Below are 25,000 nucleotides of genomic sequence, written 5' to 3' on the forward strand. Positions count from 1 at the left end.
AGAGGAATATAATTATCAAAGGGCCCTTTTGGAGGCCCAAACTATTTCCTTTTGTTCTGCTAATACAATTTAAAGTTTTCAAAAACACAAAATAATTGCTTTTTTAATTCTAAAATAATTATTTTTAGAGAAATATACCTACTAGAAAGTCATACATATTAGTTTAATGAATGAAAGAAAATGACCACTGATGTAGAATGTAGAATATAAAACTTCATATACATATTGTTTCCGGATACTTTAAAAGAAAGGTTCATTTAGGAACATTAAGTTGATCATACTCTTTTATGTTTAAAATTCCTTATTGTATGGCATGGTACAAGAGCACTCAGGCAAAACAAATGCTACTGTTAAAAAAAATAGTTGCTGTATTCTGAAACAGGGATACGTAAAAAAATCTTTAATATGATATATTCAATTTCATGTATTGAATACTAATGAAATCTAAATTCTTAAAATTCATGTAGATTTTTTCTGAAATAGTCTTTTTATATTTTCTAATAAAAACTAAATCTTAAACTTAAATTCACTTCTGTTTAATATTTTGCCTATGTATTTTAAGCAAATCCAAAATTTAGTAGTTACTACAAAGATAAATGTAACCCCCAGGGTTGATCAAAGATTTAGTCTAACCAGATGGGGCAAACTTGAGAAAGATTTTGACTTTCCACTCTGTTTTGCAACAAGAAAGGCTGAATTTTTTTTTCTTTCTTTCTTTGTTAGAGAAACAGAGATCAGGCCATCCCCAGAGAAATGAGCAGGTGTGGCCATTTATAAGCATGTCTGCTTATATTACAAACCAGCATAAGAAAAGTTTGAAATGGGTTGAAAAGATCTGCTAAACAGTTTTAATGTTTCACCCTAAATCCTATTTATTCAGTCAAGAGCTGATCAAGCTGGCAGTAAAATATCTAGTCTACCCAAAACTTTAAAGACCTTGTAATTTTATTTTTTATTTTCATTCTGTCTTCGGTAGAAACTGAATAGGTACATTTTGGTAATCCTCGCCTCTGGACAAGCACAGAATTCCTTTTTTTTTTTTTTTATCCTTTTTGAATGCCTAATAACAGAGCCTTGCTTCCTGTCTAATGATGAAAGGGTGGCAGTCAAGTTCTTTCCCTTAGTTTACTACAAAATTGAGAAATTTTATGGACTATTTTGAGAACAGAATCCTGTGAAATACTAGCAGAACTAAATAAAGCCCATTTTTAGATAAGTTAAAATGTACTTAGCCCATTTAATAAAAGTACAATTACTAAGACTGTATGGAACCTAAAAATAAAACAAGTAAGCACAGGTTAGTGTGTTACTAAGGGAGGTAAAGGATGTGGAATTATGGGCTTGTTGGTAGAGATAGAGTGCTTTGTTTTGTTATAAACACAAATTTACAAAGAGTAAGGATGCAAACTACATTATTTGAAATAGTATACTTTTAAAGTTTTGTTAAAGTTTATTTCACAAGAATGTGTATAGACATGTTTCTTAAATAGACTTTTCAATATGTACTTTTCAACTAATTGAATAAAAATACCTAACATTATAAAAGACACCCTTGGGTGGGTAATGATCTCAGCAGCTACATTGACAGTTTCTCATGTTCTAATTCACCTTCACAAATCCATGGAATCATTTTTTGGCTAAAGTAATGTTAGTCAGTGACATTTGCGGCATTTATGAAAAGGACCCCCTGTGGCAGCCATTTTTATTTGATTCTTAAGATCCAAAGGCTGCTGAAAGAACAATTGAATAAAGTTAAGGATTGGAGAAGCTGGATTTTCTTGTTCTCTGTGAAATGAAACTCTAGTCTTTTTCTTCCGCTTCCCCTTGAAAGCAAAAGTCTGCTAGGGGGTTGTAGCTGTGTCAAAGCCGCTGGGATGCCACTGCTGATCACTTTAATTACTACGACTAAGGAGGATAAAATTAAAAGTAGCACCATTGAAGCAGTGGAAGAAAGCTTGCCTAGATGTCGGTGAACTGTGAAATATAAAAATTGCATACCAATACATTTTTATGGAAGGGAAACAAGGAATTACATTACTTATTCTTGAAGAGTTTGTCCTTAAATTGTCAAGTTTTACTAGTGCATCTATCTATGGCAGATTGTAGGCCATTTCAGCATGATAAGGAAAATAGTAACTTGAAGACATCCTGTGAAAGGGCTAAATATTTTTTCACTTTATGTCCAAAGTGGTTACTTCTGATCTAGCTCATATTTGAAATTTTTAAATGCATTTACTGAAATACAAGCTCTTTGCACCATAACAGGACTTTTCCCCTGTTCTGAAGATGTTAGCAAAGAGAAAAGTGAAGCTTAAAGGTACCATATTCAGCACTTTTCAGAAGGCTTATAATTCAAGGTCGGGAATGTAAGTTTTAAATGAATATGAACAAGTTAGTTTCTCTTCGCCTCTCAGCATTCAGTAGCACAAAGGCGAATTTAATCTGATTTGTATAGCCTAAGTGTAAGCAAAAAAAAATGGGTTTAAAAAAAATTGCAGTAACAGTAGGGCCTCAGAAAAGTTCTGCACACCACTTATATAGTAGATAGGACTAGTGCTTTGAAATCAGACAGATACTGATTTTAATTCTTACTGTGCCGTTTACAAGATGTCTGACCTTGGGCAGTGTATTTAAGTGAGGTTCAATTTCTGTCAAATCAGAAAGAAGGTAGTCGACCTTACAGAGTTGTGAGTAGTACATGAGACAACATGCAGAAAACACTGCACAGGCATGGAACTAGTATTGACTCAAAAATGTGTTACAGTTTTTAAAAGATGGTCTTGGAGAGGGGCCCTCCCAAAGTAGAACGGCCATCAAACCTTTCAAAGAGTACTTCCATCTTACAAAATCTAGATTACCCACATAACTCGGTCTAACTCTAAATAATTCTGTGTAGGAAAAAGTAAATGTCATCAGACCCACTCTCAGAAATAGGAAGCCTTACTTCAGTTACTTATGTGAATGGAGACAAAGCAGGTAAATCACAGATATATATAGTTTTCTATGTGTTGTAATTTTCAACTGTGCTTTTCTTTTTAATATCAGTCTTCATGTTACCTCTGTATCCCAGCGAAGAGATTCCTTTTATTTTTTTCAGCAGACACAGTAAATATGATTTATTTATAGCTATGAGTCTCTGCCTTCTTTTGAATACAGAATGGTCAAAATAGAGAGCAATAACTGATTTCTGTACTTGGGTAGGGAGGCAAACCATCATTTTCAGAAATACTCATTATCTACATATTTGAGCAGTTTGTGCTGAATGCTCTTCAAAAATTATGAAATAATCGTTTTCCTTACTCTCTGGTCATTTTATCCCTTTGACATAAATATTATGTGTTTTTTGAGGAAAATATGATTAGATTTTGTTGCTACCTATTCTTTAAATATTACTACAAAAACCAACTTTTAAAAATGTTTTTGTTTTTTAATGTTTTTATTGTTCAATTACAGTTGTCCCCATTTTCTTCCATTACTCTCCCCTGCTGTACCCACCCCCCTCTCCCACATTCAGTCCCCTACCCCGTTGTCCTTGTCCATGGGTCTTCTATACTAATTAATGAAATAGTTTTACTTATAATGAATCTGGAAATTACTATCAAGTTAAAATTGGTTACATAATCAATTGCTTTAATTACAAGCTTTTCCTTCTGACTTTAACAGCTAACTTCTATTTTCTCAGTTGGGTCTTTGTCTAAAGGGAAGTTAATGGGTGAGAAAACAAACAATGCAAATATGCCATCCCACTGGAGAGCTCTAGGCCCAAGCAGAATTTCTCTGTGATGTTAGGACATTAGTAGAAAAGTAAATCAAGGCAATCTGATAGGGAACTAGAATTCTGTCAATCAGGCTCAAGATTTTGTGCTGTGTCCATAAAGTTTGTTTACTGTAGGGGTTTATGAGTTGTAACCTGCCCTTGCTGTTGGTTAATGAGGCTAAATCTCGCTACTTGAGAATTGAATTACAGCACACCTCTGGGCTAATGGTTGTAAACAGAAAGTCTCATTAGGGCTTCTAGTTTGTTCATTTGCATTTTTTTCTATTGTATAGAGAACAATGATGAGTAAATAGGTACAGACAAACAATTTACATGGAAATTGATAAAGTGTCTCTAATTAGTATTTAGAGTTGGTTTTATTGATGATTGTCTGCTTTAAATTGCACCCTTGGTCAGTCCTCTGAAACATTTGCAGAAGGAGTGTGATTAGGGGATGGAGAGGAGGGCATGGGGAAGGTGGTAGCTTGTGAGAAAAAAATTAGGTTCTCATTCCATATTGACAAACGGAGAATCATTTGTTTCATTTAACTCAGTTAAGATGACTTAAGACCGCCTCATCTTAGTCTGAATCACCAAATTCCAGCTCTACAAGAAGTTATTATTCATGCAGTGCAATTCACTTAAACCTAGTTGCCTGAGGCATATCCAGTAATGATTTTTATTAGTACTCTTCACTTTTCTTAAGTTTGAAAAATGATAGTAAAAGCTCAATTTTCTCAGTTGGTCATGTAATTTGATACCTTTAAGGATCAATAGTTTGGTGGTGAAGAGCAAGGGCTCTAATCAAGTAGACCTAAGCTGGACTCGTGGCTCTGGCATTAGTTCTAGCTATGTGATCTTGGAATTCCAAATCTAAATGTGCTCATTGGTAAAAATTGAGTTGTGAGAATTAAATGAGATCATGTATGTAAAGGACTTGTCATGTAAAAAATCAGGAAATATCAGAAACCATCACCCAACTCACCATTATTGAGCCTATATTTCCTTTTATTTCTAGTATATTTTCCAAGTTAAGAAATAATTAATAGTGAGCTGAGGGTTTTTTGTATATTATTCTTGCATCTTCATTCCCACCCTGCCCAGTGCATACTAGTCCTCTAACTACAAATAAACTTGTGGCTCTAAATACTAAGAAAATTTCCCTTGAATTGTACATTTTTTTTCCTTTGCCCCTACCAAAGCTACCACCTACTCTCAGAAGCTTACCATCTCATCTTTCCATCCTTCCCCCAAGATTCTTTTTCAAAAATAACTTTTTTTAATTTAAATTATTTTATTGTTGTTCATTTACAGTCATCTGTATTTTCTCCCCACCCCTCCCCCCCTCCAACCCACCTTCCTCCCTTGCTTCTACCCTCCCCCTTGGTTTTGTCCATGTGTCCTTTATAGTAGTTCCTGAAAACCCTTCTTTCCATTGTCCCCTCCCCCCTCCCCTCTGGCTATTGTTAGATTGTTCTTAATTTCAATGACTCTGGTTATGTTTTGTTTGCTTTTTTCTTTTGTTGATTATGTTCCAGTTAAAGGGGAGATCATATGATATTTGTCCCTCACTGCCTGGCTTATCAAAAATAACTTTTATTATAAGAGTAGTGCATGTCTACTATAGAAAATGAAAAAAATGGAAGGCAAAGATAGATAACAAAAACGATATTTTCACACCTAGATATCTCTACCATAACAGTTTTGTGAATACTGTTCTAAGTGTTTTTCTATACATATATATTTGTATGTATATTTATTTTGAGAAAATGACAAAACAAGGTTATTACCATATAAAGTACTTTTTTAGTCAAGTCGTGCTCTTCTCATTTAATACTATGATTATATTCAGATTTCTCTAATTGGCTCAACGATGTCCTTCACAGCTATTAATGAGACTAAATCTTTATACTTGAGAACTGTGAATTACAGCACCCGTCTGGGCTTATAGTTATAAACAAAAAGTCCCATTAGGACTGCATTCTGATTCGTCCATGATCCAAACCAGAATCCAACTCAGGATTGTACCGTGTATCTGATTAATCCCTTTTGTTGATGGTCATGATTGGTTAGTTGGTTTTGTTATGTCTCTCATTTAAAAGACCAGGTCAGTTGTCCTGAATATCCTACCTTCTGGATTTGTTTGGTTGCTTCCTTGCTGTATCATTTATCATGTTTCTCTGTCCCCTAAGTTTATGATAAACTGGAAATTATATATAAAAACTTAGTGTATTCACTTGAAACATTTGGACTAGACTGTTCTAGGTGGTGTGCAATTCATGTGTTTCACATCAAAAAACATACAATAATATATGGTTGACCCAATATTTAGTGATGCTACGACTGATAATTAGATTACTGGTTCCTAATCCATGATCTAATACAATTAGGTTTTCCCCTTGCAAGTAGGAAATAATCTGTGTGGTGTTACTTAAGTGTATGTTCCAATTACTATTGCTGTGAACCAAACTTAGTGATGTAAAAAGTTGTTTTTATGCTCACAGGTTCTGTAGGTCAGGACTTCAGACAGGACATGGTGGGGATGTTTGGTCTCTGTTCCATATTGTCTGTGGCTTGAGGCTGGAGAGACTTCCAACAGTTGGGGGGTGACTCAAAATGGCTAACGGCTGAGATCATCTGAAGGCATCTTCATTTACATGTCTGGCACTTGAGCCAAGAAAACTCAAGGCAGAACTCAGTTGGGACTATGGACTATAGAACTGGTATATAACAGGATTCTGACGGCGTGACAACTAGGTTCCCAGAGGGTACAAAATGCAAGAATTTCAAGAGAACTGGGTAGAAGGGGTGTGGCCTTAAAAATCCCCTACAACATTTCTACATTTTGTTGATTATATACAAGTCACTAAAGCTGGCCCAGATTCAAGGGGAAAGGAGTTAAACTGTGGTTCCTGATGAGTGAGTGGCAAGGTCACATTGGAGAAATTCTGTTCTAGCCATCTTTAATAAACACAGGCTGCAACTGTATAATATTAACATCCTGTTCCCCATCAGACATTTACCTAAGAGCTTTAATAGCAATTAATAATCCTATCCAGAATCTGTCATTGCTTTATGAATGAAAGTTATATTTTTACAGTTTTACCTTTTTAAAATTATCATTATAGCTGGTATTATTTTGTAAAATAGAACTTTGTGTCATTGACTGGGACTATTTAGTTAGCTGCCCTAAATTCATTTCCCACTGAAAAGACAATTGCTTGATTCTTTTCCTTTAATTACTTATTTTCAGGAATTGTTTTAGAAAGTGCCTCAAATTAGTTTATACATGCTTGTAAGAACTTTTTGAAAATGTTTTTTTAATCTTTATCCAAAGATATATTTTTAACGATTTTGAGAGAGAGAAAGACAGAGGAAATGAATCATTAATCAGCTGCCTCCTGTACATGCCCTACTGGCAACCTTGGTATGTGCCCTGACCAGGGATCAAACCGCAACCTTTTAGTGTTTGGGATGATGCTGCAACCAACTGAGCCACCTACCTGGGGCCTTATAACTTGTTGCACATCATAATGAATTGATGAATTTTCATTGATTCATTGTATGATTTCATTGATTCAATTCAATGTAGCCATTGTTGTTTTTGATACTGAAGTTGTTTTCGTGTGTCCAGCAGGAACTTCAAGCTTGTTTGTGGATCAGTTTGACACTTCCATTAATCTACCCCCATTTAATTTTGACAGCTCTCATTTCTAGCCATTTCAGATTTGTGAAAGAATTGCCTAAGCTTGAGCTCTACCAACCTGGTGCCTACCCTGGCACCCAACAATATTACCTGCCACATTTAATTGCCCTTTTTTAAATGTTCAGATTCATTAATTTCTAACATTTACTGCAGCTGATTACTCCCCTATGCATGAAAGCCTCTTCTACTCTGATTCTCAGGATACATCAGTGTCTAGTTCCCCTCCTCTTTCTCTGTCTTTTCCTCTTCCTATCTAAATGTAGATGTTTGCCATGTTTTAGTTAGTAGTCCTTCTTTTTCTCCATAGTACCTCTTCAAGTGCTTTCATATATTCTGGCAACTGTAGCCTTCAGCTCTGTGGTCATAGTTTGACTTGACTTCTAGCATCAATTTCACTTGCCAGCTACTGACATCTTTAGTCTGATGTCTTGCCAGCCTCTCAGCCCCAGTCTGTCTTACCCCACGATTATTCTCCTTCCTTTCTTATAGTTCCTCTTAGTTTTTCTATTCTATTTTTTTCTATTTCTATTCTTAGTGCCATAGTTCTACTAGTTCCCCAAGTTTAAAACTTCTGAGTCAGCTTTTTTCTTCTCTCCACATCTAATTAGTTACCAAAAATTAGTATAGATACCAGGAATTGGTATTTGATATATTTCTTGCACTTGTCACTTTCCATTCTCATTGCCACCACCCAAGTTCTAGATTTCATTACAACTTCTGGACTATTGTAGTAGCCTCCCATTGAGTCTCTTTCCAGTTTCTCTTTGCCAGCCTGTCTTATGCACTGTTGTCAGGTTAGTCTTTCTTAAACACACCTCTGGTTGGTCACACAAAAAACAAACATTTAGTTGGCCCTCACTTTCTTTGAAATAAAAACAAAGTACTTCACCCTGTTGGGCAGGGCTTCTGCAGTCTATCTACACAGCTTTGTATCTCTTGCCTTGTCTTTCTGTCATTATTTTTGCCCTGTGCTCAGGAAAACTAGATTATAGACTCCCCCCCCGCCCCCAGTACACTTTCCCACCTCAATGTCCTTTGTATTATTCCTATCTCCTAGTCTCTACTACACTGGCTCAACCAACTCCCAACTCCCATCTGTGCCCGTCCGTAGTCCTGCTCATTCTGCAAGCCTGGCTCAAAAACCATGATGCCATGATGCTTTCTGTTTGTTTCTCTGCCAAAATGTTCTTTCTTCTGAACTCTAGCTGCACTTTGATCAGACCTCCTTATTGTGGCTCTTTTATCTTTCCCTATATATTATAAGCCTTTGAGAGAATGAATAATAAATTTTCATGCTTGAATTTTTTTTAAATATATCACCAAATTTCTTTTTTTTAAGATTTTATATATTTATTTTTAGAGAGGGAAGGGAGGGAGAAAGAGAGAGAAACATCAATGTGCGGTTGCTGGGGGCCGTGGCCTGCAACCCAGGCATGTGCCCTGACTGGGAATCGAACCTGCAATGCTTTGGTTCACAGCCCGCGCTCAATCCACTGAGCTATGCCAGCCAGGGCTTCATGCTTGAAATTTCTAAAGTACCAAGTACCAAGGTATGTTCTGAGGACCATAGATACAAAGATAAATCAGATATAGCTCCTGCTTTCAAGTAGCTCAGTTCTACTAAGAAGGAGGCACTTATACAGAGTTATAGAGTAACTTGACAAATATTATTTTAAAAAGTGATAACACACACAGAGTCCTCTATTCCACCAATAGGGAGGAGGGAAGAATAGTCAGGAAATTTAGTGGATTTAAAGTGTATCTTGAAGAATGAGTAGGAGTTAAATAAGATGAAGGAAGAGCATTCTAGGAAGAGGAAATGACATATTCAGATCTATGAAACTACATAATACAAGCAATTCTGTATGAATAGATGTGAGGTTTAATGAAGGCTGGGAGAGTTAAGGGAAGGTAATACAGCAAAGTTATATTAGGGCCAGATTATTTCAGGCTTTGTTCTGTCATTATAAAGTCTTATTTCACATACTTTTCATGTTACAAAGCAATTTTATGTTGATTATGTGTGATTCATAATAACCCTTTTAGTAGACAAAAACTGTTTTAGTTATTTAATTCTCTGTAGTTTTTGGTTATTTTAAATATAAAAGACACATTATATCTTACTTTTCTTTTCAGTGTGCATCTGCAGGGGAAGAATAGGAATGAAGATAGTACATCAGTTACCCAATTCTAATAATAAAATTACCAACAACAATAACTTGTGTAACTAACATACTATTCTCATTCCCACTTCAGCTCCCTAAACATACTATTTCCTATATTTTATCAACATGGTGTAGCAACATTTTTTGCCATCAAATATGTCTTTTAGTCAGTGCTCTATGCCTTTATTAGAAAATAGCAAATTAAATTCTGTTCTTAAAAATAACATATTAATTGGAATTCTGTTTTCAGTATTATGACTTTTTTCTATAAGCCTGGTTATTTTATTAATAATAGTTTCTGCCATTTCCTCAGGAATATATATTATCAAACATTCTTTAGAGGCTCATTTGAGTTTTTAACAGACATTTTAATACAGTAATTTTGTAAATGTTTTTTTAAAAAATCTGATTCTAAGATGTCTTTTAAAAATGGTGTGACATCCAACTGATATAGAGCATCCTATTTATAATGTGGGCCAAGCACCATGCTGTAAACCAGTTACTATCATGATGATCAGATTGAAAATGAAATTGCATTTCTGTCAATTACTGAGTTGGCAACTGTTCAATATATCTTAGCAGCAAGATGAAGAGCGACGTCGGCAGCTGAGAGAGAGAGCTCGTCAGCTAATAGCAGAAGCTCGATCTGGAGTGAAGATGTCAGAACTTCCCAGCTATGGTGAAATGGCTACAGAAAAGTTGAAAGAAAGGTCAAAGGCATCTGGAGGTGAGTTAAAAAATCTTGTATCATATTCTACAGACAACCCAGAAATCCACAGTAGACCTTTTGGGACTTATTCTTATTTCAAAATGTTGCATCAAATACATAGTTTCTTTTTATTATTAATTTATTGGGGTGACAGAATTATACAGGTTTCAGGTACACAATTCCATAATTGTGTGTTCTAACCTATTGATATGTTGCAAAAAATGTAGAGGAAACAAATAAATCAGTAGATAATTGTCACTGTCTTTCAAGTCAATTTTTGGCCTAATTTTTAGCAACTCAAGGAGTATTTTCTTAGAATATGATTTAGGAAAAAACTCACACAGACTCAGTCTCCTTATCTTAAGAGGGTCTTCAGTATCTTCAGAAATTATTCTAAGCTTGTTAATGTTGGGACAAAGACTACATATACTGTGATTAAAGAGAACTTTAATTTACTCTTCACTGTTCAGTTTCGGCACTTTTAACTTGGAACTTTTTATAATAAATTTTTATTTAAGAGGAGTATATTCAAAAGGCTTGTGGGTTTTCTTTTTTAATATTTTATTTATTTTTAGAGGGGGGGAAAGGAGGGAGAAAGAGGGGGAGAGAAATATCAATGTGTGGTTGCCTCGTGCGCCCTCTACTGGAGACCTGGCCTGCAACCCAGGCATGTGCCCTGACTGGGAATTGAACCTGTGACCCTTTGGTTCACAGACCGGTATTCAATCCACTGAGCCACACCAGCCAGGACAGGGTTTTTAATTTTAAAATTGTATAACCTATTTATCTATCATGTCATGTCAGGTACTTGTCCTGAGTTAGTCTTAGAATGCTAAGATCACTGTAAAGAATAGTCAAATGAGAACTCAAATAAGACAGAGATCTGAAACAACGGTAAGCTATTTCTAGGTCAGTGATAAGTTTCTTCAAAGCAAATTGAAACATTCTGCTGTTATTTCTAATTGATTCCTTATATTAGAAGCTTACTGCTGTAGAGAATTCCACCTAATGCCTATAGCATATAACCTTCCTTTCCATAAATTTGAAAGTTGCTTTCTCAGTGAGCCATGTATCTCTCCCTCTGGTCTTCTGAGAAGGTTTACATCTCAGTGAAATCCTTCATCTTACCTTTTTAACTATCATTCAGAATTCTAATTGCAATTTCTACACTCTATTATAGTGTTATAATAACATCACTAATTGTAGCTATACTTATATAATGGTATGATAATTTCCTTCCCTTATTATTTTTTCTTTGATTTTTAAAATATTTCATTTATTTGTTTTTAGAGATGGGGAGGGAAGGAGAAAGAGAGGGAGAGAAACATCAGTGTGTGGTTGCCACTCACATGTCCCTAACTGGGGACCTGGCCTACAACCCAGACATGCACCCTTGATTGGGAATCAAACCAGCAACCCTTTGGTTCACAGGCCAACACTCAATCCACTGAGCCACACCAGCCAGGGCATCTTTCCTTTATTAATAACAAGATGTTTCTTTGATGTTATAGAAATTCCAGATATTCTAAGTGTCTTAAAACTTTTTTGCCTCCTTAAATCTCAGGATGATAGGAAGAAAAACCCAAAAACTTCATATTCTTGACCCTCCATATATACTGTCCTGAAACTACTAAGCCTACCTATCTGCAGCATCATAGACCCATAGGAGAATAGTAATACAGTATAGAGAGGCACCCAGTGTCTCTTTTAATTTTTTTCCCAAGTAGTGAGCAAGTAACAATGCTAAATGAATTGTAAACACTGGGAAGGCTAAGAATTAAATATTTTGATTGATGGTATGGGATGGGTCAGCTATGTAATTGGTTTCATCCAACCCTAGTTGAGGCTAAGTCAGGACATGACTAAATAGAGAGACTTTATCAGTGTTACAACTCCCAAAATTGCTATCTTCCCTCCTTGGTAGCTAGGGAAAATGAAGGCCATATTTTGGCATCATTGAACAGTCAACAAAATAAATAAAGAACAAGTGAGGATTGGATCTGCAGAGCTAGCAGAGGTAAAGACAAGAACAGTGAGAGCCAGGTAAAATAAGATGAGACAGGGTTGAACAGGTGACTTTTAAGAACCTGCTGACGAGTCTAGATTCTGTTCTCCAGGAGCACAGTGACCAGGGTCCATCTCCCATGGGAAACATCATACAGTGGATGTTGGAAGCAGCCACATATCATATAGCAGGCTCTTAATCAGGTTAACTTACAAGTGGAGCAGGCCTATTACCTGACCTGAGGAGTAGATATTGGCCTGTCTCCACAAAGGCATATGACTCAGACTAGGTTTGCTCTGGTCTCAAGGTCTAAGCTGAAGTTATTAGGGCTGAGAGTTGGGGAAATAGACCTTTAGGATAAAAGAGAGGGTAAAATTCCTGCCTGAAATACAACCGTTCTTATAGATGCTTTTATCCATTAGCAGTGCCAGCCACAGTGCTGGAACAGGATTTGGCAAACTTCCTGAAAAAGGCCAGAGTAAATACTTCAGGCTTTGTAGGCCATATGGTCTCTGTCTTATTATTCAACTATGCCCTTATAGCCTGAAAGCAGCCTTGAATAATATGTAAATTAGTGGGCGTGCCTGTTATTTACCCCCAAGAAAGTTGTGGGCTGGATTTTGCCCATGCACTCTAGTTTGCTGATTCTTGCGAAGCAAATTAAAAATTCACTTGGGGTCACAAAAATCTAATTCCTAAATGAAAATGATCCTGTGAGGTTGATAATCTAGGGGAAAGAATTAACAAATTAGTGTTCACTTTTCAGTGTCTAGTGGGGGTCTTCAAATCTGATTAAGGAGCCCTGGCTGGTGTAGCTCAGTGGATTGAGCATGGGCTGGGAACCAAAGTGTCCCAGGTTCGATTCCCAGCCAGGGTACATGCCTGGGTTGCAGGCCATAACCCCCAGCAACCGCATATTGATGTTTCTCTCTCTCTCTCTCTATCTCCCTCCCTTCTCTCTCTAAAAATAAGTAAATAAAATCTTTTAAAAAATTGTTTTAAAAAATCTGATTAAGGAATAGTGTGAAAAGAAGAGAAAGAAATAAGTACAGACCAACCTAAATGGAGAACAGATCAGCCTAAATAGAGAATTTTGGAAGCAGTGGTTCAGAGTGAAAAGGATGGAATAGTTTACTCAAGAGCTGAAATAATAAGATGAAAGCATAGCCTGGGGAATGCATTGAACATGATTGTTGCTCAGACTCATTGCCTGCACCATTCTCAAGCAGCAACCAGGCTCAGTGAAGAAAGGAAACTTAAGTTTAAAGTGAGGTGTCTTCACCTTCGTGACATCCACAGAAAATATATGTGGGATATTTTAGGTCAGTATAGTCATGGATTCAAGTAACTCACTTGCATCCAATTGCAATCAGAAATAGCCTTTTGAAATTACAGAATCACACTAGCCTAAGGAGTTACAGTCTGGCTTTTGCTTGTTCTCCTTTTGACAATTTTAGGACTTAATGAGAGAATTGGGTGATATTGTGGTATACTACACATTTTTTTCAACTTCTGCATCATTTTGTAATTGCAGATCTAAACAGCCTCATTTTAAAATTCTCAACCTGTGTAACAAACTGGTGGGTTTATATATTGATCTTTCTTGGCAAGGTATAGCTGTTTGGTGACAAAATTTGGTATTTTCATTTTTAGTTGAATGGTATTGTGGTCAGACTATGGCCTGAATTTCTGCTTTAAGAATTAATGTTTTTATTTTGCCCAAATAAATGTTAAATTTTTGTTAATAGTCCAAGTACACTTGCAAGGAGGTGTCTGTCTTGGAAGATGATATTATATCATATATTTATTATAGATTTCATGGCATATTATGTATGATATATTTAGTATGTTTTATATATATGCTTATATTCTATAGATTATTACTTTGATTTGTGTTAGGTTAGGGTCATTTAACTTTTTTTAATTGTATTTTTTCCATTACCATTTATTCCCTTTATACCTCCTTACCCCCTACAATCACCATCCTATTGTCCATGTCCTTGAGTCATTTGACTTTTAAACTGACATTTTTTGCCTCTCTTTGATTTAGATAAAGTAGTGTATTTTGGTTTTGTATTTCAAATGAGTGAAGAAAATGTTTTTGGTTTGGTTTTTTCCATGAGAATGTTTGTATGCCTGCATTACCCTTATTTCAGTTATGGCAAATAGATTTATCTAAATTTGTTGAACCAAAATAAAATCTTATAGGCTTTCAGTGATTTTTATTTTGAGCCTCTATTAATAATATATTTGTATTGTGTTTTTTATCTTTTTTATTTCCATAGGATAACTTTAAAAGTATGAATTTTATAGGGACTGGAGAATTTAGAAATCATGATATCAATGAGAAATTTTTTTCTGAATGTTTTTTGAATATTTTTTCTGAATATGTTTTTAATGATACCTGTTTCTTTTTTAAAAGTACAGATATTCCTTTTATTACTGTCACCGGATATCCTGGTTTTTCATTCAATGTATTTATAAACCATAAATGTTATAAGACTGTCCTAATGGCTGTGCAATTAATCATACCACTGGAATCCTCATTTTGCTTATATCACTGTGCAGTGTCAACTGGAGAACATTGTTTCATTCGGATGCATATCCAGGCTCCTTTTGCTTTGTCCTGCATACATTATACATGCCATACTTGCAAATCAGCTTCTATTGTGCAGTGGACCTTTAATTTGCTTTCTGCTACACTCACCTACTGGGTTTTCTAGTGGTTAGCCATAAAGATAGATAGATAGATACAAGATATCAATATGCAAAGAAGTATGTGTATAGATACATCTTATATACATATATATAAAATATATAGTATCTTAAGCACACACAGATACACATGCATTTTAATCCTGCTAGAATGCACTTAGAGTATTTCCACAGGTGTTAAGAAATGTGTAACACTAACTGTTGAAAAGAATTCAAGGGCCATTGTAAAACTCAAATCAGTGAATGGAAAGAGAATGGAAATCCATTCCTAAGAAGACCTGAGCTATATAGGAGATCAATTTTTACTTTTGCCCTTCCAAATAGTAATCCTTTTATCTAGGTTAGCAATACATATATAAACATTGAGTAACCCACTCAGTGTTACTGGTGAGTGGTCGGGTAGAGAGAGATTTCATTTTGCTGGGAAATAAAATGAATGGTATCTGTTTAACATCAAACAGGAGCCTGGCACTGTATAAGTGGGTAATGAAAGGAGGTGCAATTTTCTACATATTTCCAGAACCTGCAAATACCCATATCTAACCACATTTCCATATTTAACTATTTCTTTTCAGAACAATACTATCTTTCTAGTTGCTTATGCTGGAGAGTCAGTATTGATATGTGCCTTACCCTCAGTATCCCTCCCCTAACCACCTACTACTGTTCAGTCAGTTTTCAAATCATGTCATACCTACTTCCTAATTTTTTTGTCACAGGTTAGGCTCTCCACACTGCTTGCCTGGGGGTTATAACAGTCTTTAACCTGGATTTCCTGCCTCCAGCCTTTCTGTATTCCAGTCCAACATGTAGGTTGGCAATCCTGAATGAAGGATGACGTCACATGGATAATGCACCCATGCACAGTTTCTAGACCACTTTTTCTTTCACATAAAAAGGCATATCAGATTGTAAGCAAGAGTGATATTATAGAAATAGTATTGAAGCTACCCTAATTTATTAAAGACATAAGCTGCAGTGTTTTTAATTGTTTTATACATAATTCTTTGAACATAACCTAATCTTTCCTGCTGCCTGTAATGCCCAATGCCCTCCTCTCAACTTGTACCTTTTATATATTTTTTTAAAGATATGAGTCATACCATTTATTATCCACACCAGCAGACATTTTGGTTGTTGCATTAAAGTATTAATTTTAAAAAACTTTTCTCTCCTATATTTCACATTTTAAAACCCTGTACATTTCTTAAGATCCAATTTAAAAGTTAGTGCTTACACAAAACAATTCCTGGTACTATTGACAGTGAATAATCTTTTCTTCTTTTGAATTTGCTCTGTACCTGATTTTTACTCCATAACACCTGTCCTACATAGTGTTATAGTCTCTTGAATATATACCTTTAAGGTCAAATATAACTTGGTATCTCCTCAGCATCTAGCAGTGTGTTGTAAATTACAGATGCATTATACAGAAATTTCTTGAATAAATGAATGAATGTTGAATTGTATACTTTTATTCCAGATTAATTATGGTCACTAATAACAAATAGAGACTGGTTGGTAGCAACAAAGTACTGCACTCTAAAAACTATTAATAGTAAACTATTTCTGACAATAATGAGAGGAAGTATTCTGAACAGTTATTTAGCTTTCAGAAAATATTTATTCATTTATATTTACTACAAAATTTATTTAGAGGAGAAATTTTGAGGATAAGGAAGATGATGGTGACCTTTATGAAAGTAGTCAAATAGTTGTGCTAAGCACAGTTGATTAGAAAAGATCCCTCAACTGATTGTAATTAAGTAATGTAGTCAAGTATAATGACTTAGTGTCTTAAAAGCATTTAGCAATGTTTTTCCCCTGGGGGCATTTCTCAATCTTTTTTTTCCTTTGTTGTGTTCTTCTGAATAGCTTACAGGGCATATGGGAAGTCTTCAGTAAATGTAAACTGTTATTATTACTTTTAATACTCACAGTAAGTATTTATTTGGGAAGTTCAAAATTAAACACAAAGGTATACAAGGAAAAGAACAGATATTGAGAATTAAGCCAAAGCTACAGAATTTTGGAATTTCTCCATTGTAATGATCTTTGGACTGCCTCATTATTAATATAAGTTGCCCAGTTAAAAAAATAGCTGTAGAGTAGTAGGGATATTCTTCAACTCCTAGGGCTGGAGACATGTTTCTCAAAAGGTTACACTGCCTGTCACTAGCAGGATTTAAAATTAACATCTAATATGCAAATCAAAGTTTAGCTATACATTTTTTAAAAATTTTTTATTTATTTATTTTTAGAGAGGGAAAGGGAGGGAGAAAGGGAGAGAAACATCAGTGTGTGGTTGCCTCCCAAGTGTCCCTGCTGGGGACCTGGCCTGCAACTCAGGCATATGCCCTAACCAAGAATCCAACCAGCGACCCCTTAGTTCAAAGACCAGCACTCAGTCCACTGAGCCACACCAGCCAGGGCTAGCTATACATTTTTAAATGTATACATAATCAAAATTACTTAACTTATTTATCACTAGAATTTAGAAGGAAAAAATATATGTAACATACATCTATAATGTAAAAAAAAGACTCAATTGTGACCTAAAACATTTTACTAAGTGTAAAAATCATGTAGGACTTCCTCATTCCCATGTGTTTAATTTTGAATAATAACAGTTTTTTCGAATATTAACTCTTCCAAGATGTACTGTTTTGTTTCTGAACTTTCTTGTGCGTAAACATACTGCTTATTCTAGTCTCAATCTTGCCTTTTAATTTATCTGTAATGCTTTTATGATAATATTTCATTAATAGCACAAAAGTATTCATCTTCATACAAATGATTTAAACATAGTTACAAGTTTTTAAAGAATCTTGTTTCTTTATATATTTATATCTAATAAAGGATAAAAATATGAAATACAGAAATATTGTTTGACTTTGTTACCAATGCAACTTTATTTTTTTATGCTGTTATTAGAGAGCACTAGTAGAGTACTTTTTAAAATAGAGGAACTCAGGGACCTCAGTGATTGAGAGACAAGTTATCAAAACCATTGCATCTTCTTTAATGTGACAATTCATCTTTGACATATGAATGTAAAATATAAATGTTAATTCAGTAGTGAAAGAATGACTTAAAACTGATTTTTTTAACTTGGTGATCTGTGTCAGATTTGAATTTGAATAAATCGCTAAAATACTGGTTTTTCTTCTTTCATGTTTCAGACAAACAATATAAAACAGAAATAATATACAATATACTAACATTATTGCTACATGTTCCTACAGATGAAAATGATAATATTGAGATAGATACTAACGAGGAGATTCCTGAAGGCTTTGTTGTAGGAGGTGGAGATGAACTTACTAACTTAGAAAATGACCTTGATACTCCCGGTAATTTCAAATTATAAACATTTTGTGTCCTGCTGCATGGTAAACTTTATCATTATATTTTCATTAATATCTCATTAATAGTGATAGTAAATTCTTTTTGTAGTTTTATTACACTTATGTCCTCATAAACCATTAGCTAAATCCACCTTTCATTAATTTTGTTTTATTTTGTTTTAGATTTAGTTAAAATTAGCAATGAAATTGAAATAGCAGATTGTAGTTTGTGTTCTCTTATTACTAAGATTCACTTTTATATTTTATGTATTTGATACAATTTGTAGGAATTCTATAATTGGTTCCCTTCTTAACCTAAATATTTTGGTGTAATGTTGTAAGGTATAGGTGTAGTACCTATGGAATAATTCAAATGTCAATCAGATTTTCTGACTTGGTTTAGAATTGAGTGTCTTAGTTGTAATATTATTTTGCAAATTTTTTGCTTACTTTAAATATTACTACTAACTTAATTTATACATAATAACTAATTGTAACACACTTCAAAAACTGCTTATATAGACTGCTATTAAATTAATCACATATCTTATAGTAATAAATATACCAATAATCACATTGGTAATTGACCTTCTAAGTTATTTTTTTAATATAAAGATGCTTGCTTGTGGTTTAATAGATGAGTGTTCCACATGCATTTCCTTTATAAGTCAGCAACAGGTAGCAATACAAAGTTTTGTATACCAGAGGGGTTCCATAAATGCTTTTTGAATTGATTTCTCATAGCAATAAAAAAATCTTTAGTGATTTTTCTAGATTTAAAGTTAAGGAACTAAAGTCCTTAATATTTCTCTTTTCCTATGAAAAGCTAAAGGAAGTGAGAGCAGGTCTCTTCCTAGCACTGACATGCCCCTGAAATACTAACCTATTTTCTTTCTTCCCGTGTTTGAAATCATGCTGTTTTTTCTCCAAGAAACAATCACTCAGGTTTGTCTTAATTGTAGGGAGTACCCAGTAAAACCCATTACCTTCATTCAATAGCTACTTCATGGTCTCCATTTAGATTACCTAGAGGTCATGTGTTTATAATTGTGCAAGTCCAGGAAAATGCTGATATTTAAGGAAAACTTTTAAATGTGTAAACCAAAATTAGGACTTTTATTTCTTTCTATTTAAAACATTGTAGAACTTGGGTCAGTTTGATTTTTCTTTTTGAAGAAGATTTTTCACGTTGTTTACCCACTCTCTCACCATAACCACCACCACCAGCTTTATCAAGAAACCAGTAAGGTCCCTTTACTGCTGAGGACACCCATGAGTACAGAATTGAAATGTTAACTTGCAATTTATGGAAGTATAAAATCAATGACAATAAGTAATGCATATTTCCTCATTTTATAATAGATTATGAAGGGAGGAAAAATTAGCTATTTCTTAGGAAACATGAGGAGAATTTTCTACTTTTAGTTATATAAATCTTGTGGAATACTTTGACATTTGGATAACTTTAGGCCCAAAAGGCTTGACTTTTGTCCTTTTTAAAAACTCTCTTCCTACTTTTACGTATGCCAAAAAAAGAAAACCCATCTCAGTATTACTGTTTTTGAAGTTAAGTAATGTATTGTTTATAGCTTTCAAAAATGCCAATAAATGTTGCCATGTGCATAACACAGACTTTCCAAATTAGGCTGTGGTTTATTTCATAGCAATAAGAAATAGGAATGCAAACTGGAATCTGGAAGCATGTAGCAAACATTATGATTTTTATCCTTGCTTTATTTTCCCCAAAATTCTTTTTTAATATGTATATAAAAGTCATAATGTTTTAATAATAAATTGTTTCATCTTTATCTTGATTTGACCATAGTTCATCAGATATTGTTTAAAAGAGAAGCCTGGTAATATAAACTGACCAATTTGCATGAAAGTAATGATAATAGCATTTATTAAGAGTCTTATAATTAGAAAACTTATTAATCTTTATGGAAAATATCATTCACTGAATGGTTGACATATCTTTCATAACCATTTCATTAAAGGGTTACTTTGAGTGAATTTAAGTAGAATTATTTGTTTCCATTTGTTTCTGAACTATTTTATTAAAATTAATGTACTTGCTAAAAATAATTTGAAATTATTTATTTTAAATTTCTATTCTTGTTTAATACATTCCAAAATTTGATTATTTTTATTGAATTTATGCCTGCAAATTAGAAGGTATTTGTGAACATGTACGCTGTTCAATGCTGGGTATACGGATACAGAGATAAACATTAGATTCTATCAGTGACTATCTGAGATCATGTTAAGAGCTTATTTTAATATAGTATTGTATGTACAAATTTAATATACTAGAAGAGTTGAAATTCATAAAATATAATTTAGAATCAAGTTTATCACCTTTTAAAAATATCTACTTTATAATAGCTTATTTTATTATATGTTACCTATATAGTTATTCATATAAATATACACATCAAATATAGGCTTAGGTTTTCAGGTAAGCATAGCTACTATTAACTTTTGTATAAATGAATGGTGTTTAGGTATATTGACTACATTCTTTAAAGGGACTGATTTTGGTGAGAAATACACATATATATGTTTATACATACACTAACATATATGCTAAAAGACAAAATGTTAATTGTTCGCACTTCAATAAAGAAATGATACTTATGTGATGTGACAGAAGTGCTGACTAATGCTGCAGTGTTAATCATACAGCAATACATAAATGTATCAAATCAACACATTGTACACCTTAAACTTACACAATTATGTGTCAGTTATATCTCAAAAAATAATGTAGTCAACATACCTAATGACTAAATCACTACTCAGTTTTACTATAGTTATATTATATATATTTATATATAAACAGTTCTGCATATATCTGAACTGATGCGTTATTATGCAACCCTAATGTCCTTTTCTTTTTATAATACAGTAATATTTACATGATGTCCCCTAAATTGATAGCCTATACACCTGAGTGCATCTCACTTGGTTATTCATAGTATTTGCATATTTAACAGAGCAAAACATAAAGTTGGTGGACTTGAAGCTGAAGAGGCTCCTGGAAGTTCAGCCACAGGTGTCAAATTCACTCACTGGTGCTTCTCAAAAAGCTGTAACTCAGAGCTCAGAGCAAGACATTAAGGTAAATCTTAGTTCTTTTAAATATTTGACTTGGTATCTGTGTATTCTAATTTCCACTAGCATTTCATAATCCTAAAATCAATGTTTTACCAAATTCTTTACATTAAGATATAAAACTTTTTTATAGATTTTATTTATTTATCTCTAGAGAGGGAATGGGGGGAAAAAGAGAGAGAGACATCAATGCGTGGTTGCTGGGGGTCGTGGCCCACAACGCAGGCATGTACCCTGACTGGGAATCGAACCTGGGACACTTTGGTTCCCAGCCCGTGCTCAATCCACTGAGCTATGCCAGCCAGGGCTAAGATATAAAACTTTTTATTAAATAGCCAGTAAATTAAATATCAATATGTAATCAGTATTCATCTACTTTTTTTAGAGAAACTGCTTTAACTTGATATGTTGGTAAATGAAGAAACTATTCTTGACTTCTATAGGTATTTATATTTTTCTAAGAAGAATATTACTAAGAGAATTCTAGCATATTTTTCTATTCTATCATCCTCAGCCTTCGACCTGTTTAGATGAACTTAAATGAATGTTAATTAATGCCTGAAGATGGTATGTGATAGAATATAAATTTTTTCTGAACTTGCATGTGTTTTGTGGCCATACAAATCTTACCATTTTTAGGATTTTAGCCAAAATGCCACATTATTGTAATTATAGTTGTTATTATTATTATTATTATTATGACTACTTTTATTATCCCATTCACACCTTTCCCCCTTTTCCTTGCACTATGTCATTAATATTTTTCTAGCTTTAGGGTACTGCTAGTCATGTACAACTTTTCACCCACCTGCAGACTGTGGGGACTGCCCTGCTGACTGAAAGGATTTCCTTCCCCTGACACAGAGGTGCTTTGAAGTCCCAAAACAATGACTTTCATTGCTTTTTCCTTATACTGTCGGTTTCTATAAATTGGTGATGAAAGTGTGTAGCAGCACCAGAGGACTTTTGGTCTCTATCTTTGAACAAAAGGAAGCCTGGATCAGGTCTTATTTTTTGCGTTCAATTTAGCTTTCTGCAGTGGGTTTAATGCAGAATGAAGCTGGCCTAAGAATAATACAATGGATTGAAAAGGCTAACTGAATTAGTGGGTTTAGAGGAATACATTTGTAAAGTGGCTGAAGTCCCCAGTCATAAAAAGTTTTCTTAAGATAGGATTTGCTGGCTAATCGTACTGATATTTTAGCATGCTGTCAAGCCTCAAAAATGTAGCCATGTTTGTTTATTTTGGTAAAGACTTGAGTTTTAGACTTTTGGGCAGTTAATATGGTAGTGATAGAACACATATTTTTCTTTTTTTTTCCTTTTTATTGAATGTTTTGGGGTGACATTGGTTAATAAAATTACACAGGTTCCAGGAACACAATTCCACAGCACATCATCTGTACATTGCATTATGTGTTCACCAGCCCAAGTCAGGTCTCCATCCATCACCATTTATCCCTGCTATATCCTCCTCCCCCTGCCCCCTCTGTCCAGCAGTCCCCACGCTGTTGTCCGTGTCCGTGAGTTTTTTCTGCTTTTACTGAATCCCTCCATACTTTTTTAAACAAATGAAAACCAAAATAGTTTCTATTCTAGCTACATAGCATATTATAAGCATGATTCTAAAAATATATATAACTTTAAAAAATAAATAGAGGTAGATTCATTCTTCAGGTTTAATTATTTAATTAGATTAAATTGGTTTTGTTTTCCAAAAAGCTCTTGTGTAGTAATTTTTAAAGTTATTCCAACAAAAGGTGTGCTTTAAACAGCTTGTCTTTGTATGAATCTCTTTAGTTAAGATTTTTTAAATGGTGCTTATAAAGAACTTATAGGGTCCATCTGTTCTCTTGAAGCTTTCAGCATTGATTTGTTTTTTTTTTTTAATAAAATGCAGTTTACACATTTATAAATGAGGCATTCTGTGTTTGTGGAAAAGGATAAACTGTTACCTTCCCTTGAGGATTCTGTATCCCAGGCCTCCTTGAGGCTAGAGAATAGGCCATTGGAGGACTCCCTCATTACTGATTGTCTCAATGCAGAGGAAGGGCAAAGTCTTGGTAGCTTTTGATAACCAGTTTCAGCATTCAGCAGGCTTAGCTATTAGTCATGCATCTTAGCCTTTCCCTATTTACTTTCAAAACACTTAATAAAAATAATAAAAGATTAGGTATAAAATGAAATATTTGTTTGGTACACAGCACCTCGGTATCTGCAGCTTCCACACACTGCAGTGGTTCAGTCTTCTGGGATATTTCTTGTTGATAGAACCATTTGAATTTGTTACCAGTATTAACATAGGAAGCTCTAGAAAAGATAATTGTAGTTTCCTTAGCTATAAAGGGCTTACTTACAAATCTGGCTTTGGAAAGTTATAGCTGACAAAACGCAGTTCAGTGGGGTAGTATTATAATCCTACCTTTTAGCCTTCATCCTGCATTAGTGGTTTATCTGAATGGGCATAAAATTAGAAACTAGTTCTTCTTGTCATACAAGTCTGTGGGGCTGTACAAACTGATGGGGCAGAATGGCAGGGAGAATAGACATGGCTTTAAAATGATATATATCATCTGGAGAAAACACAGGGGTTCACAGTGTCACTTTTAATCAAAGTTAGCCAGGGTGATCCTCCATTTAAACTGTGTCTCCCAAAGTTTTTGGTTACAGGTAACAGAACTTGCAGCTGAGCTATTTAGACCTCTTTAAAATCCTTTTTCTTTCAGAAAGTTTCTAAATTGACATTTTCTTAAATCAGTAAAAATTGTTTTACTAATTTGCAATTTCATGTTTACAATACCAGGACTCTCTTACCATGTTTGTTTTACTTTTAGAATGGCACAGAAGATCTCCGGACCGAGCGATTACAGAAAGCAACAGAACGATTTAGAAATCCTGTTGTGTTCAGCAAGGAGTCTACAGTCAGAAAAACTCAACTTCAGTCTTTCAGTCAATATGTTGAGAATAGACCAGGTAGGTACATTTTTAAAAATGTCTTCCCATCTTATGGTTTAATGTATATACACACACACGAAGCTGATAATGTAAATTCACATTTCAATACACAAATATCAAGCTTTATAATAATTTTACATGTCTGTCTTTTTTTTTAAGAGATTAAAAGGCAGAGATCAATACAGGAAGATACAAAGAAAGGAAATGAGGAGAAGGCAGCGATAACTGAAACTCAGAGGAAGCCATCAGAAGATGAAGTGCTTAATGTATATTAATTTTTTGTGTGGTTTCATGATTGCTGATAATTCCAAACTGTATGTGGAAATAGTGCCTTTATTTGTTAAAATGAGATGTTAGGTTTTTTTAAGATGTCAATCTTCAGTGCATTCAAAGCAGAGTGAGAGGGGTGCACTGCTGAATTAGTCTGCAGTGTGGTGATAATTGTCAGATAAAAAAAAATGAATTTTTCAGAGTTCCACAGCCCCAGCTTCCTTGAGACATTTCCATCAGGGCACTTCCCATAAAGA

The 25,000-nt window shown here is 34.3% G+C and overlaps 1 protein-coding gene across 5 annotated transcripts in view; it reads left to right on the plus strand.

Annotated features, from left to right (window-relative positions):
* Nucleotides 1–25,000, plus strand: part of EHBP1 (EH domain binding protein 1) — a 359,202-nt gene that overhangs the window by 284,592 nt on the left and 49,610 nt on the right. For 3 of the 5 annotated variants that reach the window (XM_028515836.2, XM_036028025.1, XM_028515835.1), the window contains 5 exons: nucleotides 10,208–10,355; nucleotides 18,303–18,410; nucleotides 21,401–21,525; nucleotides 24,353–24,491; nucleotides 24,633–24,739. In XM_028515836.2, the coding sequence (XP_028371637.1) occupies nucleotides 10,208–10,355; nucleotides 18,303–18,410; nucleotides 21,401–21,525; nucleotides 24,353–24,491; nucleotides 24,633–24,739 (627 nt within the window). The remainder of the gene's footprint in view (nucleotides 1–10,207; nucleotides 10,356–18,302; nucleotides 18,411–21,400; nucleotides 21,526–24,352; nucleotides 24,492–24,632; nucleotides 24,740–25,000) is intronic. The other 2 variants (XM_036028026.1, XM_036028027.1) reach the window with 1 other exon arrangement.

The sequence above is a fragment of the Phyllostomus discolor genome, chromosome 6, assembly GCF_004126475.2.
Source record: "Phyllostomus discolor isolate MPI-MPIP mPhyDis1 chromosome 6, mPhyDis1.pri.v3, whole genome shotgun sequence".
NCBI lineage: Eukaryota > Metazoa > Chordata > Mammalia > Chiroptera > Phyllostomidae > Phyllostomus > Phyllostomus discolor.